Raw genomic sequence first — 18,248 nt, 5'->3', positions numbered from 1 at the left:
TCATTAACACTGAAGTGGTGGCAGTGTCGGCCTGGAAAGAACACATGGATTGGTGCATGTTCCGAGAGAAGGTTGTGTATGTGGCGCGGGGTAAGCCTGGGGCGTGGCTGAAGGTGTGGGGCCCCTGGAACGCCTACCGCGGGGGTATTTGCGAGCCGCCATTGTTGCCTCCCGCTTCACCAGCTCCGTCCCCCTAGATGACCCCCTCCCCCAATCCCGGGCATAGTGTTTTCCCAGTCCCGGACCTATTTCCCTTCCCCTCCTTCGATTTTAATATATGGTTGGGGTCCCCCCATTTGAGGAGCATATGTTGTCACTCTTGCTCTCGGGTTGCCTTGCGGGTGTGGTTTTATGTTGTTAGTGTTGTATAAAACGAAACCGTATTGTGGGCTCAGAGTCATGTGGCCCACGTTGTTGATACCTCCTGCTTTAGCGTCTCTGTAACGCCAAGTGCCTTATTGTATATATGTCACTAATTGCTGTCACTTTAGCGGCCGGCCGGAAGGTTGTAGGCCCATACCTGTATATATTCGAGATTGTAATAAACGGTTTCAAAAAAAAAAAAAAAAAAAAAAAACACTGAAGTGGTGGGAGTAACACACGTGGAGCGCAGGTGATGTTTATTCAATAGGGGGCTGAGATGCCACAGCTCGGATCTGCAGTACTGGAACAGATCGGCCTGTCAGACAGTGTGACCAGATTCAGGCCAGCGTAAATGGTCCAGCACTGTTAAGCACCCTTCCCGAACAGCCTACTTGAGAGAGACATTCAAGTTTACCACCACATGCCAACAATATTAAGACAGCCCAGCCAGGTGGACTAGGCAGATTTCCTTCATTTATCATAGACCTGGAGGGTGATAGCATCCTATAGGGGGCGACATCTATTCAACTTTGTCTCTCATGATTGGACAATCGCTTGCTCCAGACCCACTGACTGCTTTGCAGGGGTACGTTCGGCCTTTACCATTAAGATTGTCGTTTTACTGCCATTGCCTTACTCCTAGCCAAACGGCAGATCTCGCTTTACTTGGGTGCTCGCACTCCTCCAACGGTGTCAGTCTGAAAGATCTGCCCTACTGGGATACTAACTCTGAATTATATGTTACCCTTCACCCAGATACTTCCAGGTCCAGAGTTATCTGCAGCCGCTGCGGGACTACTTGTTGTCCTTGGATCATTCTGCGGATATAAGAGCACAGCATTTCCCAAAAAAATTTCAACAGATTACCTATCACAAGGAAGCGCATAATATGTCCTCCATGTGCGCACGGTGCGCGAAGCGCATCGTGCGTACATGGCCCATCTAGCGTAACGTGGGCACGCGGTGCACGTAGCGCACCGCGTGCCCACCGTGCGTGCACGGCACTAACTGCGTAAAGTGGGCGCACGGTGCGCGAAGCGCACCGTGCGCGCATGGAACGAACTGCGTTAAGTGGGCGCGCACACCACGAATGGCGCAAAGTAACTTAGCATTTAAAAAACCGTACAAATTCACTGAAAAAACCATAGGTTTCACACACGTTATAGTTAGGAATTAGCATTTAAAAAACCTTGCAAATTCACTGAAAAAACCATAGGTTTCACACATGTTATAGTTAGCTGTACATTTTACTAATAAAAAACCAATGAAATTCCCCCGTTATAGTTACTGTAGGCAACTATAACTCACGCGACCGTAATCCTCTGCTGATGACATATGTGTCTTTATGAAAAAAAAATATTTGTAATATATGTATAGCTAAAATTTAATGGAAGAAGACATGGGCAAATAAGTGTCTAAATACAGTGTTAGCATCAGCAGAGGATTGCGGTCGCGTGAGTTATAGTTGCCTACAGTAACTATAACGGGGGAATTTCATTGGTTTTTTATCAGTAAAATGTACAGCTAACTATAACATGTGTGAAACCTATGGTTTTTTCAGTGAATATATATATATATACACACACACCCACACATACACACAAACAAACGACAGCCCCTCCGGCTTCCATGATGGTTTTTTTTTAAACAAATTACAATTTGTGCTCTAGACTCAGGCAGTATATAACTGGCACCGACACCCCAACGAGAATGAATTTGAAACAGCCGTCTAATATTTGGCCTTGTTATGCGAGTTTCTAATCATATTGGTATTAGCATGATTATTCCCATTTAGGGGGCATTTGTTCCATCACAGTGTGGTAGGAGCCTTGAGGTTGTAATGGCCATGACCGGAGAATAATTTAAAACAGCTGGTGAACAATATTGACATATTATGAGTTAGTTACCTTTTTTATACCAACAATTCTATTTCGCTGGTTACAGCAGTCACTGTCAGACTCTACACGTGCAACACTATTGTATTGGTTGATTTTAGACAATCCCGAGACTCACGAGGGGCATGGTGGACAAAAGGTGTCAGGCCACTGGTTGGTGGCAGGCGCTGCGCAGCAAGGAAATGCTGCTCCAGCCCTTCTGTGTTAGTGCCTTTAAGGCCAATCAAACCTTGAATGATCATGTGGCAGGCAGCGTGGCCGAAAAAACTACAACAGGCAAGGCTCCACCCCCAGATCTGCGTGGGGACGGAGGAAATGGACTGACTGCGGGGTCTGGATATTGTTTTTGTGTAAGAGAATAAAGCACTGTGAGTGACATGTGGCGCACTAAGGCTCGCCATAAAGTTCAATTCATGCGAACAGAGTTCCATTTAGTCAGTGGGCTGCAAGTAGTTTATTAAAATCAGCGTCGCTCTATTACATTTTAGAGCGGTGATGCGGACACCAGCACTAAAATGCATTAGTCTAACCCCTGATGCGTGGTATTAGGCACGGCTATACACAGGATCTGGAAGTCAACTCAATACTGATCAGCCACTCAGTCAGCCAGCCAATGAAACTGTATTTGAGCAGGCCATGATGCACCGGACCATATTCTGAATAATTACAGTTTCCAGTTCCATGGAAAAAGTAATTAGAGATGACCTCCTAGGATAAGCTTTTCTGTTTTAAAGCCGATAATGGAGAAGTTACTGTGTATTAGACAATTCTGTAAACCTCTTGAACAGGCCGTCTTTACTTCCCTTCATTCAACAAAACCAATAGATATCTGCAAAGTAAAGTGAATTAATGAGAAAAAAAGACTACATTTACCGAAATAGCTTGGAGAACTGCCCCAAACAATGCACTCAAAGCTATGCATTTCTGGCGTCTGGGTGGACATAGCCACACTTGCTCAAAAAACAGAAAAGATCACACATATATTCCAACAGAATATAACTCTCCACAGAAGAACAGATGCTAAAGCTACTAACTACATGGCAATAAGAAGGTGTGTTCAGGCAGAAAATATACAATGCATGAGGGAACCTTTCGAATTTCACATTCACTTATGTCAATCTACTCACCAGATTTGTTACAGCGATCTCGTTGAGGTGTACGAAAACTATTTGCACTATCCACGGAGATGGACATCAAACCTATGAAAAGAACAAAATATCAACTCAAATCAAGAAATCAAAGTTCAAACTCCATGGCTAGAATCTGCTAGATGGACTTCTGAAAATGAAAGGATCAGGGACACGATTGGTAAAAGTCCATAGGACAAAGCATTCCACATGCCTTTGTTTTCATCTTCTTACAGCAGATTTTGCAGACTTTCCTCGGGCCCTTTTTTAATACCCATTGGGAGAAAGCAAAATATCAATTTACACCTGCATAAGGGAGAGAGATTTTTTTTTGTAATCAAACATACGTCGGACCAACTGTGCCAGGTGTACCTGATAAAGATGCAGACAGAGCAGATGAGGACTTTGGACTTGATTACTATAATATGAGGTCTGGTGCTCTAGTGATTGCTGGGCTGAATGTCAAAGGCAACAAACACAAAAGGTGATTGGAGGAATGCTTGCACTAAGTCTAACCACTGGCAAGCGCTCAGGTTAACATTCCAAACCATTGTTTTTTTGCATATCATGCCACATCCTCTAACACATTTTTGCTCATGACTTTAGATGTGCGGTCGATGAAAACCACTACTGCCGGTTCTATATTTGGAAAAAACTTTGACAGTTCATAGCCAATGGTAAGACATTTTCATAAAGCACATGGAGGGGACCACAAGCTATTACAGTACAGTGTGATAAATAGTGTGCCGAAGAAAGCAAGAGAGGGGGACATAGAGGAAGAGCTGAAGAGACTAGTCACCTTACATTCTAGAATTGGACTGCAAGGAACCACTGGGACTGAATATTGATGAGGAGCTATTTGTCCACCTCTGAAAGGGGAACTGTTAATGAAATCAAATGAATTAAGCTGCTAGTTCTGAAGACGGAAATTGTTTTTATGAACATACGTTTTTAACAATGTATATGTTTATTTGTTTGTTCACATGAGGACAAGCCACTAGTTGTAGCAGGATGAGAAAACGTGCAATGGCCAAAATATAGAGACTACTTCTAATGAAGATTCGTAGCAACATGCTGATCTGATGAAAATTTCAAGTTTATAAATTGTTTTTGATAATAAAATCACAAATATGAAAGAAATATACATCATAGAATATACATTTTAAATCCTGATAAGGGCTAGAGAAAAATACAAGTAAAGTATTTTGGCAATTTACTAAAGCCCACTTGGACAGAATGCACAGTGAAGATGTGGTTTATTAACATGTTGAAACATGGCCCCCATGCATAAAGAATGACAATTAGTTAAATCGGATTCAAAAGTGATCTTAAAAATGAAATCAATGGGACACAGATACCGACAATTATACTGTATAATAATGAATTATATCTAATTATTTATATGTTTTGTTAAAGGAAATATTGAATTAATGAGACTAAGTGAAATACACAGCAATGATATACTTTTAGTGGGCCACTACAAAATGGCGACTGCAAAAACACCTATGTGTTTTGTCCTTCTATTATATTTACCACATGTATTGTTAAATGGAAGAATATACGACATGGTCGACGTCAGTGACCAAGGAGCGTGTGAGAACCGAAACGCGTTGAAGTAATATGTTTGCAAAGGAGCACGCAAAATTAAAATCAAATCTTCAAAAAAAACACACACAGAGTTAGGACAATGTTTCCATAGTACATGACTTTTTTGGTTTGTTAACAACTTTGGCGCCATTAGACAAATCTTCACGAAATGTCCCCCCCCCCAAAAAAAGTATCATCCACCTCAGGTCCTTCCTGGAAAGTTTCAGGGCCATTGTCACGCTGAGCCGAGAAAAAGTGGGGGGGGGGTCGCAAAATGATTTTCCCCATAGGAAAATTAGACACAGCTACAGCCAAAATGGATGAACGGAATTACACCAAATTTGGCAGAAAGCTAGATCTTGGTCCAGAAAGCGAGCGTTTTGTGATTTGGTGTAAATTCGTACTGTAGTTTTTGAGAAATTAAGGTGTATGTATATATCATATGTATGTATATATCACACCGTAGAGGATCTGCAGAGCCAACCGATGTAAATGCAATGTAAAGATCTGACTGGCTGCAACCACAGCAACAAAGATTTGGTGGCAGCCATTTTTGCCCCCTGTAGCCACCACCCAAAAAAACAAACCATAAAGGGAGGCAGGGTAGGAACATCCGGCCCCCAGCCCAGATGGGGGTGGGTACCAGAGGTATCGCTCCCACTCCCCAGAGCCAAAAATAATTTTTTGAAGGGCACTGCAGCACAGTTAACAAAAAATAACATTTAAAAAAAGCTTGCTCCCACCCTTTTAGAAATAATCAGTCCAGGGTGAGACCAGGGGGGTAAAAAGATTTATTTTTTACGGGTAGGGGCTTCAGGCCTTCCTCTCTGAACCTTCAGGGGCCCCAGTAACCTTATTCGTGAAGCCATTTCTTTTGTTATGAGGAGGGGGCGTGCTGCCCTCTCTCCCAAGCGTTTGTAATGCCCCAGGAGCCCCATCACCGGGCACATTTGTTTATTTGGGGAAGGCACATCCGGACCCCTGAACATCTTTAAGGTCCCAGAGACAACTTTAATCCCCAGTTTACACTTTCCCAGGCAGAGACACAACTTTACTCCAGCCCGGTGGGTGCAGAAATAGAAGCTGGAGCAAAGCAAACCAGCTGGCTCCTGCCGCCACCCAGGAAGGGTGCTGGGTGGGAAGCCGGCAGTGGCCACACAGCCCTGGCGGCTCCCCCCATGGCCCCAACTATTCCCATGTTGTGGGTGCCCGGTTGGGCATCCACTTTCAAATATTGGCCCATTCCCATGTGGGACTGGGACAATGCCCCCCCCCCCCCCCCCCCCCCCGGACGAAAACTAATAAAAAATTTTTTTAAAGGAACTATAAGTGAACAAATACGCAGCAGGAATCGCCTATTTATTATTTACTGCCCTGTTGAAGGAGTGCCCCATAATGCCCTGCAAAGACTTCTAATTAATATTTTCTGATATGCTAGCAATAAAAATAAATACAACTTTAACCACTGCACCACCTTGCCAAGTAGGACCTATTGGCTTTGCTTGTTACTCATTTGCATCTGTTTTCTAGTTAAGAGTTGATCCACCTGAGAACTGTGCCCTTACTACCCATTCTTCCTAAGTTTTTTTAAAGGCGTTGGCATGTGTGCTCTCAATTGCAGAGAACACCTGTGGGGTGGGTGAATAAGAAGGCAGGAGTTCCCATCACCCAAAAGGTGTTAATAACTGCTTGTCTGAAGTATAGCAGTTTCCCATTCTGTAGGTTGTCCTAAAAATTGACTTAAAGTTGTCTAGTAGGCACTTCTTAATAATAAACAGTTTAAATGGGGTCCCTACACAACAACTTTCAAGTATTTAAGAAAGAAGTATGAGGTTTGAGACTGTGTGAAAGTTATTCAGGTCCTCTGTGTTTGAACCTGGTTTCTTCAGTAATGGAGTGGTCTCGCTTATTTAAGTAATCAGATAATCGTTAAGCTAGGAAGCTGTTGACTGTTACTCCAGAATACTTGTGGACCTACGCATTTTGAGAAAAGAGGTTGGAATGGCATCTTTCACGCAGGCGGAAGCTTTAATTCTCCTTATGTCGCAATGGTGAGGGACATTTCAACACAAGTAACTTCCCTGAAGTATGATGTTCTATCTTAAGCGATCCCTCCTTCGGGATAAAGTGATACAACGTGAATGCTTTTTAGTGGGCAACTCAGCATAGCTGTGCAAGGTCATAACTTAGAAAGAATTAGGACAGTAACGAGACTGACTAGTGATTGGCCCCCACCCTACAACAGTGTAATATAAAGGTTCCAGAATATATCCCATTTGAGGCCGACATCAGCTGATCTGTGATGACATCAGTAAGTTGTTGACCAGTTTTATTTTTTGGAGATGACGGTAAATTTTGTGAATTTAATGGGAATCGTGCCTTGGGTTTTATTTCTATATATAGACACCGAAAGGAAAACAGATGATTTTTGACTAGGATTGCCACATCCCCCATGGCACCTTCCAAACCATTTTACCTTCACATTATATGTGTGGAACCATCACAGAAAATCATTCTATTATCAGCCTAAGAAGCAGAGTCCATGCAAGACAATCAGTAACAGGGTATCCATAAAGTTGAGAAAAGGAGAGAGCTAGATAATAGGTGCATCTCACATGCATCAGATAATCCACTCACCAGGACTTTTGCCAGAATCTTCAGGCGGAGTTTTAAAGTGCGTTGAGCCGTCCATGGCAATCTAGAGAAGATCTGTAAAAGAAAAAATAACTAAATAGGCCAACAGAGATAAACCTTATATTAAAAATATAGATTTTCACAGGATTTTATATACAAAAAAATTCAAGTCTCCTACCCAGAACCTTACTTTTACCGAGATGTAATTTCACGAGCCACATAGCTCAGCAGGTTGAGCATCAGTATCCCAGATGTGGGTAACCTGGAGGCCATATGTTCAAATTCTGGCATGGACAGTTGAGTTTTTGATCTTTTAGGACACTGCACAGCTACAGTCTAGTAACACTACCACATACGATGGCTTTAAGTCATCAAAAGAACTGAACTCTAATCTCACTGGCCCCAAAAGTAACATCTGTGATTAACATTCATTTTCGACTTGTCACAAAGAGAATGCGCATTCTGTGGTAAACACCCAGGCACCAAAAATGCATAGCTTTGAAACTCTTCATTCTATTAAAAGGCTCAAAGAAACCAATGACTGCTGAACATATATGTTTATGAGTCTTTTTATTACAAGAGCCTGGCAGTCAGCTAAAGTTGTCACACAAAATCTAAAAATGTATTTAGTACACACACACACACCGCTAAATGCTACGCATAAGCTTACAAACACATTTTAATTATAGTTCGCAAAACAACCTTCCCGGTAGGCCCATCTTAGATTTTCAAATGCTAATTTACTACCTCCAGGGCTTGTCAGAATGAACAAAAACTAAAACCCATGCAGACTACAATAATGTACCAGATTTCATGTAACAATTCTTGTCTACATGTTTTAGCACAGTGTAACAATCCGCGCCTAGGGGCCTATATTTTTATTTCAACATTTGTTTATCACAACAAGTAGATGAACAATTGTTACTTACCTGTAAACAGGTGGTTCTCCAGTATTGGTGTCTTTCATAGATTCACATGCTTGAATATTCCCCGTCGTCGGAGTGGGAGTCCCACGGTAAATAATATAGCAATATATACAGCCATAATATATATATATATATATACATATACATAAGTAATCATATAAAAACAGAGATATAAGTAAGTGATAACATCAAGAATGTCCCTATATGAAATCTCCATAGAGATACATGGAAAGAGAAAAAAGACATTCGTAGTCTGTCATTATGTTAGTCCAAACTACGGCCAATCAGGCGCCAGCTCCTCTCTAGAACCTTCTCCTCAGAGCTCCTCACCTCAGATTTTCGTAGCACCAAAGTGACCTTTAGAGTGTATGAGGAGAAGAGAGCCTCTGAAGGGAGGAGGGAGGGTCGCATGTGAATCTATGAAAGACAACAATACTGGAGAACCACCTGTTTACAGGTAAGTAACAATTGTTCTTCTCCAGTATTGGGGTGTCTTTCATAGATTCACATGCTTGAATATAGAATAGCTAGCAGTAACAATCATCATTGTTTCCATGATCACACAGCTTCGAAATTGTAATGACAATCATGATCACACAGCTTCGAAATTGTAATGACAATCAATCTTCTTATGCATATGACAGTACTGAATAACTGTAATATTATAAATGCATCATATGTCAATTATAAACGGAAACAATATGGAGGCGGGAGGAAAAGGCTCACCTTATTTAAAAAGATTGCGTAGCACTGCCTGTCCTACTGCAGCGTCCTCTTCGCTTAACGTTGCCAAGCAGTAGTGCTTAGTAAACGTGTGTCTGGTCGACCACGTAGCTGCTCTGCAGATGTGTTGCAAAGGTACTCCAGCAAATAAGGCAGTAGATGATGATACTGCCCTAGTGGAGTGCGCTCTCACTGAAGACTGTAGGGGTTTGTTTGCCTTTTGGTGGCAGAAAACAATAGCTGCCGAAATCCAGCGTGCAATCGTCGGCTTATTAACCTGACGTCCTTTATGACAACGTCCATATGCTATAAAAAGTTGATCGGATTTTCGAAACGAACTTGTCCTACTGATGTAGAATTTTAGGCATCGCTTCACGTCCAAAGAGTGCAATCTTTGCTCTGCAGGTGTCTGAGGATTGGCAAAGAAGGTCTTTAATATTACTGGTTCATTAATATGAAAATCAGTAGGCACCTTGGGTAGGAATGATGGATTGGTGCGTAACACTACAGCATCCGGTTTGAACTGCAGGAACAGAGGTTTGACGGTAAAAGCATGAATGTCACTAACACGACGTGAAGACGTTAATGCCAGAAGTAGTGCGACCTTCCAAGTTAGATATTTTAAATCGGCCTTGTGAATGGGCTCGAACAGAGGTCTCATCAATTGCGCCAACACAACGTTAAGATGCCACAACGGAGGAGGGCGCCGAATTGGTGGGAATTTCCGAAACAAACCTTTAAAAAATGTACGGATTATTTTTGAGGAACAAAGGGAATTTGATCCATCCTGCCGGAAACGGGAAGTTGCTGCTAGGAAAACCCGTAGGGTTGCATAAGACAGTCCAGAATTAGCTAGGTGCAAGAAGAAAGGTAGTAATTGATGCGCCGTGGAGTGTATCGGGTGGACTCCGTTAGAAGCGCACCAGTGGCAGAATCTTTTCCATTTGAACTTGTACGTCCTGATTGTAGAGGGTGCTCTTGCTTGGGCCAAAATATCCCTACAATCCTGCGGGATGTCTAGATGGGCGAACTCATGGTGTTCAGGTTCCAGGCCGATAAGCTCAGTGAGGAGGGATTCGGATGGCAAATTCTCCCTTCGCTCATTGTGAGCAGATCTGTCCGATGTTGCAGGAGGATTGGTTGACATTGGGACATCAGGAGCAGTTCTGAGAACCACGCTTGTCGGGGCCAGCGTGGGGCTATTAGAATCAGGTGGCAAGGCTGTCTCTTCATCTTCCAAAGGACCCGAGATATGAGGGGAATTGGAGGAAAGGCGTACGCAAATAGATTGCACCAGTTTATCAAAAGGGCATTCCCCAGCGACTCCTTGTGGGGATGCCAGCTTGCATAATTCCGGCATTTCCGGTTCTGCGGCGTAGCAAAGAGATCCAGTTGCGGACGACCCCATAGTTTGAATATCCTCTCTAGAGTGGGTTGGTGTAATTCCCACTCGTGGGTCGACGAGGAGGACCTGCTCAGGGAATCCGCTAGGACATTGGATACTCCTGGCAGGTGTACTGCTGTAATCATGATTTGATGACTGAGAGACCAGTCCCAAATTCTTTGAGCTAACCTGGACAGACTTTGGGATTTTGTTCCGCCCTGTTTGTTCACATAGTGCATACAGGTTGTGTTGTCGGTCTATTAGCACGGACTCTCCTTGGATCAAGGGCAGAAAGGACTTTAGAGCGAGATAAATCGCCATCAACTCCAACCTGTTGATGTGCCAAGTTCTTTGGTGTGTTGACCATCTCCCTTTTACCGAGAGATCCTCCAAATGTGCACCCCATCCCTCTAATGTGGCGTCTGTCGTGATTGTCCAGTCCGGCGGCACCAACAGAAAAGACGTGCCTTCTGTCAAGTTGGCTGGATTTGTCCACCATGCGAGTGCTGACCTCATTTGATCTGTGACACGTACCATGTCGTGGAAAGAACCCGTTACTTGACGCCACTGAACATCCAGTGCTTCCTGAATAGGACGTGTTCTCAGCCTGCAATGGGGAACTAAGGCAATGGAGGATGACGCCATCCCCAGAAACGATTTTAACAATCTCACAGAAACTGACTCTTTTGACTTGATCAAAGCCACCAGCCGTAGAATCTTTTGCAGACGCTCTTGGGAAAGAAACGCTCTTGCTGATACCGTTTCCAGAGTTGCTCCCAGAAAATCCCTTTGCTGAGCAGGATGAGGTTGGGATTTCGCTGCATTTATGGACAGACCTAATGAGCGAAAAACGTTCTGGCATAGAAGTATGTGTTGTCTTAGGCGAGTGCTTGACTGAGATTTCAGGAGAAAATCGTCCAGATATGGAAAAATTTGCACTCCCTGGAGTCGCAGAAACGCTATTACTGGAGCTAGCACCTTCGTGAACACACGAGGGGCCGAGCGCAGACCAAACGGTAACACTTTGAATTGGTAATCGGGTTGACCCACTCGAAAGCGCAGGAACTTGCGATGCCTTTGTAATATAGGAATATGAAAATAGGCATCCTGGAGATCTATAGTTGCCATGAAATCTTCCTGCGAGAGTAGACGCAAGATGTCTACTAGCGTCATCATACGAAAGGATTGGCTCTTTAGGTATTTGTTTAGTGCCCTTAGATCGAGGATGGGCCTCCACTCTCCGTTCTTCTTTGTGATCAGAAAGAATCGGGAATAAAAACCCTTTCCCCTTTGAGATACTGGCACCAATTCTACAGCTCCCTTCTGCTTTAGAAGTCGAACTTGATGCAAAAGTTTTCATGTGAGCAGGTGGTGGCCCGGAGGGTGGTGTGGAAGGAAGGAATTTGGTGAATTCTAAGGCGTGTCCTTTTTTCACAATGTCCAAAACCCAACGGTCCCTTGTGATGGAGGACCATTGAGAAAAGAACAGAGATTCGACCTCCAACCCTGCATGTCCGGAAAGAGTCACTGTCTTTTAGATGCGTTTCCTCTGTATGAGGATTTCCCTCTATACGACTTGGAGGCCTGCTGTCGTGAAGATTGCTGTTGCTGGCCATTCGAATATCGGTTGGATTCTTGATTATAGGGTCTGTATTGATTACTACCCCTTCGAAAATTGGAGGAGGTGCCGCGTCCGCGTGCACCACGAAAATTTTGCCTTTGAAATTGTAGGTTTCCTAAGGATCTAGCTGTTTCAGTATCCTTCTTTATGGACTGGAGTGCCTCATCAACGTGACTTCCAAATAACGCCTCGCCGTCGTAAGCCATGTTAAGGATCATGGACTGTACCTCCTGACGAAAGGATGTTGATCTTAACCATCCTTGCCTGCGCAGAACAGCCGCTCCGGCAAGCTGACGGAACCCCGTGCAGGCGATGTCTACTGCACAATCAATTATCTCCGCCGATGCTGCTTCTCCCTCTTGAAGCAACTTCATTTCTTCTGCCTTAGATGGCTCCGGCAACTCTTGCAGCACATCTGAAATATCAGCCCACCCTTGTCGGTCATAGCGACCCAAAATGGCCAAGGCATTAGCTGCTCTAACCACAGTAGAGGCCATTGAAGAGAACTTATGCCCTATGGCATCCATTCGACGTCCGTCACGATCCGGTGGTGCGGTGACAGTCGACGCCGGATTTTTTGCCTTACGTTGCGCTGCCTGCGTAACGACTGACTCAGGTTTAGCCTGTCCCGTGAGGCATGCTGGGGTTCCTATTGGTGCCTTATATTTCTTCTCTAATCGAGGCACCTGTGCCGGCAAGGTATTCGGTGTTTGCATCAACTTCTTGCCTTCTTCCCAAATAAATTCCACAATAGGAATAGCATGAGTCTGTTTAAAAGGTTGACTCTTAAAATCATACAGGAAACAATCTTCCTCTCTGCGCTCCGTTGACAGTTTAAAACGTTGCGCCGCCCTCTCCATTAGTTGGTGAAAGTTCGCTATGTCCACTGGAGGTGAATCCCCTGTTACTATCTGAGAGGGGGATGGAGTTTGTGCTTGGTAATTGTCCCACTCCGCCATATCATCGTCATCGTTATCCACATCCCCACTATCATCTGGGATTTCACCCTCTTCTGTTTCTTGAGGGACTTCCTGCGGAGGCTCATAGTGAGGCAACAATCTCTCTGGGACCTGCCTTGGTGGTGCAGACGGTAGCAGAGGTAAAGGATTTACATTTGGTATCGGTGGTATATTTGTTGGAACCACAGGAGTTAACGGGACCTCAGAACGCTGTGGAGATAGAGGAAAGCGTTGATTGTAGTCGTCCAACATGCGTTGGAGATTAGTTATGAGCGACAATGGAAGAGTTGCCGTTGCATGTTTCGCAGGCACCTGCTGTATGTAAACTGGGTCTTCACCCTCACTGCTGTCATCCTGGCATTTAATTATCAAGTCGGATGGGCTTTGCGCCGTTCCAAAGGACTCCGGTAAACCCTCGGACTCCTGATCAGAATCTGTAGCATAATAAAGGGGAGGGAGGCTGCGCATCCCCTACAGGAATAATCTCTTCCTGCCTATCGAGGCTAGCACCAGTTGGTAATGGTGTCAAAGGAACCCCAGTGAATGATGAAAGCGACGCTGAAGTTGCATGAGGTAGCTGTTCCCTCCTTGACCTTTGGGCAGACGATATCCTGTTCACCTTTATCTTTATGAAAGAACCTGCCGTCGACTGCTGCATGGTATGCACTGTGGACGTCTTCAGCGAAGGCCTCGTCGACGGAACTGTTGATAATGGACCGCTGGTCGACGGAATAATCGTCGGCGGAATCTGTGCCAACGAAATCGACGTCGACGGAGCCGCCGTCGACGGAGCAGTCGCCGACGAGGCTTTAGTCGACGAAGCCGCCGTCGAAGCCACCGTCGACGGGATCTTCTTCTTCTTCGTCGACGAAGTGGACGCCGACGAGATCGACGATGTGTTCGTCGACGACACGGGTTGCGTCGACGGTACCTTTACCTTCTTCGTCGACGACGATGTAATGGGCAAAATAGAAGTCACCGCCCTTGAAGTACTGATGGTCACCGTCGACGAGGATAACGTCGACAGAACACTCGTCGACGACGAAGCAGCCGATGTCGTCGTCAGAGTCACCGAGCCAGATACAGCAGATCTCGTCGTCGGCAGCATCGTCGACGAGGCGGACAGTCTTTTTCCTGAGGACTGGGAAATAGACGCCTCTACAGCCTGAGAACTATGTCCCGAAGGCGACAAAACAGTAGGTGAGACCGCAGAAGTGGCAGCTGTCAGAGTTAAAGACAGTTTCTTTTTCTTGAGGAAAGGAGATGGTAACTCCTGCACACTACTGCGCTTAGAGGCTGACTGAGAACGGCCAGAAAGAAGACTTTCCATATCAGACACTGGGTCATCTTGATCCTTCAGTCTCTGTAGCCATATTAAGAGACGGCCTTCTCTGTCCTTTAAAGTCTTTGTAGAAAAAGTTCTACAAAATTTACATTTTGCCACTTCATGATCTGGGTACAAACAGTAAATACACTTACTGTGTGGGTCCTCAGAAAATAAACGCAGCTTTCCACACGAAGAACATGGTCTAAACAAAGATTTCTTACTTGAAGACATTCTGACTGACAAAAACTGAGCAGAGCTCAGGGAGACTCCCTGTCACACGACGTGCGGTAGAAAATCTGAGGTGAGGAGCTCGGAGGAGAAGGTTCTAGAGAGGAGCTGGCGCCTGATTGGCCGTAGTTTGGACTAACATAATGACAGAGATAGACTACGAATGTCTTTTTTTTCTTTCCATGTATCTCTATGGAGATTTCATATAGGGACATTCTTGATGTTATCACTTACTTATATCTCTGTTTTTATATGATTACTTATGTATATGTATATATATATATATATATATATATATATATATATTATGGCTGTATATATTGCTATATTATTTACCGTGGGACTCCCACTCCGACGACGGGGAATATTCAAGCATGTGAATCTATGAAAGACACCCCAATACTGGAGAACATCAGCCCTCATGCATACGTGATAGTTCTCATACAAACAGACATAAGGAATCGGACGTAACTTTTTCCAGTTAACCAATCATGCCTGTAGCCTTTATAGCTGGGTCTGGTGGCTCAGTGGACTAATGCCTCCACTGCAGGGGCCTGTGTTCAACCTCATGGTCACAGGTTCAAATCCCGGCGGGTCCACTCAGCCTTTCATCCATCTGAGGTCGATAAAATGAGTACCATTGAGTTGGGTAACAAGAAACAATTGTTATTCAGCGCCAAGATACCTCCGGGTGAATGTGCGCTTTACAAATACACAGGTTATGTTTATTATTGGTGTCATCATAATCATCGACCCCTTTTAAGTGGGCCTGCCAAGGGTTCTTGCAATGCAAATGTTATACTGGGAAAGTTTTTCAGAGGGGAAACCAATACCTTCTCCTCCCACAGCAATCTGTGAGAATACATGTAACAAAGTATCTGTGTACAGAATTTGCCATAGTATAACAATCCACCCTTAAAGGTCCACTGACTTTAACAAATGCCTTTTGCAATAAATAACTTAGGCCTATAACTTTTATCAATAAGATCAGACCAATGACATCTGACACATGGCATCATTGGCTTGACAGCATAATAATTTCAGGCATGCATATTGTACTGAACATAAGGCTATTACAAGGCAACCATTTGCATACAGTCATAAAAGTAAAAATATGTACAGAATTACAGCTGGCAAAGCAGTAAACACCCCCTTCCAAATGGCCATAGCAGGAAATCTCGCAGTGTAAAACTTCTACCCCAAGAGTTTGTCAGACAGGACAACCAACACCAAAATCCTGGTCTAGTGCAGCAAACTAGGAGAGTCAATAAAAACATAAGTGTGCACAGGTTATACCCCTGTGCAATACACCCTTACAGGCTGATGGCTTTAACCCCTAAACTACTGGGCCTTTCCCCCACATTGTAGAGCCCTTTTATGGCTCTTAGGGGTAGTTTACGCTTAGGGCTCCATAACTCTTTCCAAAGTAAGGTATCCATGCCAAATTTGCATCCTTTTCCACCAACATTCGGGGAGTCTAGAGGTACGCAGGGTTTGTGGATTCCCTGTAGAAAATAAGCAAAATATAGCTACATTTTGAGTTTTATTGGAGAAAAAAAAAAATCGAATAAAGTGCTCTGGATAAAATGTCTTTTTTTCTCCTAAAAACGGCATCAACAAACTGTTTGCTGTGCTAAAGTCACCATCTTCCCAGCTTTCATAAACATGCAGAGCTGAATAAAAACATTTTTTTTTTACCACAGTGTAGACATTTTTTAGAGAGGTAGCCCATTTTTACTATTTTTTGTGCTCCTAATTCTCAACCTACTTCCAGTTTATGGTGGAAACCAGTATGAAACCCAGGGGTGATCCTGGAAAGCTATAGATTACTTTTCTGTTTATTGTCTCGTCCTCCCTTTGGCAATGTTAGCAATGCATCCCTGCAGTTTTTCACTAAACAGGCCTGCAGATGCTGTCATAGACTTTTTACCATAGCCAACTGGGGCCTCCTGCCCTCCGCTTCCCCCACAAGGCAACCATTCATAAAATCACACAGCATACAAAATTACAGTTGGCAAAGCCAAATATCTCTCCTAATAGGGCTTAACGAGGATTCTCAAAATACAAACATTTTATACTCATGGCTTGTCAGAAGGGGGTAACCAACATCAAAACGCCTGCCTACCATGGAGCTCTGTGGGATTTCATGTAATAAAATTCCTATCACCATTAAATGCATATTGACTTTAAAATATGCTTTTCACAATTAAGGACATATTGTTTGGAGTAAAGGACAGCAAGTTTTCATGTTTATTTTGTCCCTGCAGCACAAACCCTTTGGCTGCCAGATTACAGTACCACATTATGTATCAGGGAAGTTCATTGTCTGCAGTTAAGGTAATATTTGTGTCCATCTGTTAATGCTGTCCGAACCTGTATTTAAGGTTCATTAATAGAAAGCCTTTATTAATCGGGCGAGCACTCTAAGGAAATGTGAGTTCAAACTGCATTACTGACAGTGGTTCCAGTATAGAAATGTGTACACACATTTGCAAAGTTTAACAATATGTAGCTACGTATAACGCTTCCAGGATGCTCTCTGATTAGATACAAATATATGCAAAAGCTTGAAAGAAAGATTGATGATCCTTTGCATTCAAAATAAAATCTTCATTAAAAAAAATGCAACTAGAAACAGAACCTTTGGCGAAACTACTGTGACATTTTAGGTGCCATTTCTTTGAAGCATCATTTGGTAAAATGTTTTGAAGTATGCTAGTATTTCCCAAAAATACTCATAATAAAAAAAAAAATCAGTGTAACCAGTTTCAACAAAATTATATAAAACATGACAAACAAGCATTGGCAACGCCAATAGGTATGAAATTGGTGGTCTGCCTTTTGGTTTTGTCAATGCTGGTCTTGTTATGACATGATTTTTGTACAACTTAATTGTTGTGGGAGCTGCCGGCCCTCATCATTATAACAAACATTGGCGAAAGCAAAAATATTTTTGGTCTCAAAAATCACACATTGCCATAGTAGTTTCTGGCACTGAACAAAACTACTTTGCTTGCCGACGTGTTAGTTTAATGCCAGACTTAAATAGGAGCCCAATTCTTAAAGAAAGTCACAAAAGTGCAGCCATGGTATATGTCTTTGCATTAGTGCAGATTTACAGCTTTCATAAATTTGCAAGAATTTACAGGGGTAGGTCAGGAAATCGTACCCCTAGAAAATATGTGAACTGCATTTTATCCCAAGCAAATATGCATGTGTAGATTTGCTCATGCTAAAATCTGTTGAACAGTAACAAGTTCACTTTCCCACCAACCACTTTTTCCCCCCACCCCTGGAAAGTTTTACTTCTGCCCTTGTCAGGAGTACATTTCTAACCTCTCTCTGTATTGTAAAATATTAGAGACGAGCTGATGTAAATCCATAGAAGAAGCTAGTAGGTTTGCAAAGATCAAAAGGGCATTCCTATCATGGGGAGCTGTTGCTTACCGCTAGCTCTAGCCCCAGTATGTAGAT

General features: G+C 43.5%; 1 protein-coding gene across 2 annotated transcripts in view; it reads right to left on the bottom strand.

The window, feature by feature from the left end:
* Positions 1-18,248, bottom strand: part of PBK (PDZ binding kinase) — a 180,372-nt gene that overhangs the window by 123,922 nt on the left and 38,202 nt on the right. For both annotated transcript variants that reach the window (XM_085613123.1, XM_085613124.1), the window contains exons 2-3: positions 7,610-7,681; positions 3,386-3,457 (exon numbers count right to left, since the gene is read on the bottom strand). In XM_085613123.1, coding sequence (XP_085469249.1) covers positions 3,386-3,457; positions 7,610-7,664 — 127 coding nt within the window. In that variant the 5' untranslated portion in view covers positions 7,665-7,681. The remainder of the gene's footprint in view (positions 1-3,385; positions 3,458-7,609; positions 7,682-18,248) is intronic.

The sequence above is a fragment of the Triturus cristatus genome, chromosome 6 (assembly GCF_964204655.1).
Source record: "Triturus cristatus chromosome 6, aTriCri1.1, whole genome shotgun sequence".
NCBI classification, from domain to species: domain Eukaryota; kingdom Metazoa; phylum Chordata; class Amphibia; order Caudata; family Salamandridae; genus Triturus; species Triturus cristatus.
This window is presented reverse-complemented; position numbering and strand designations above follow the sequence as displayed.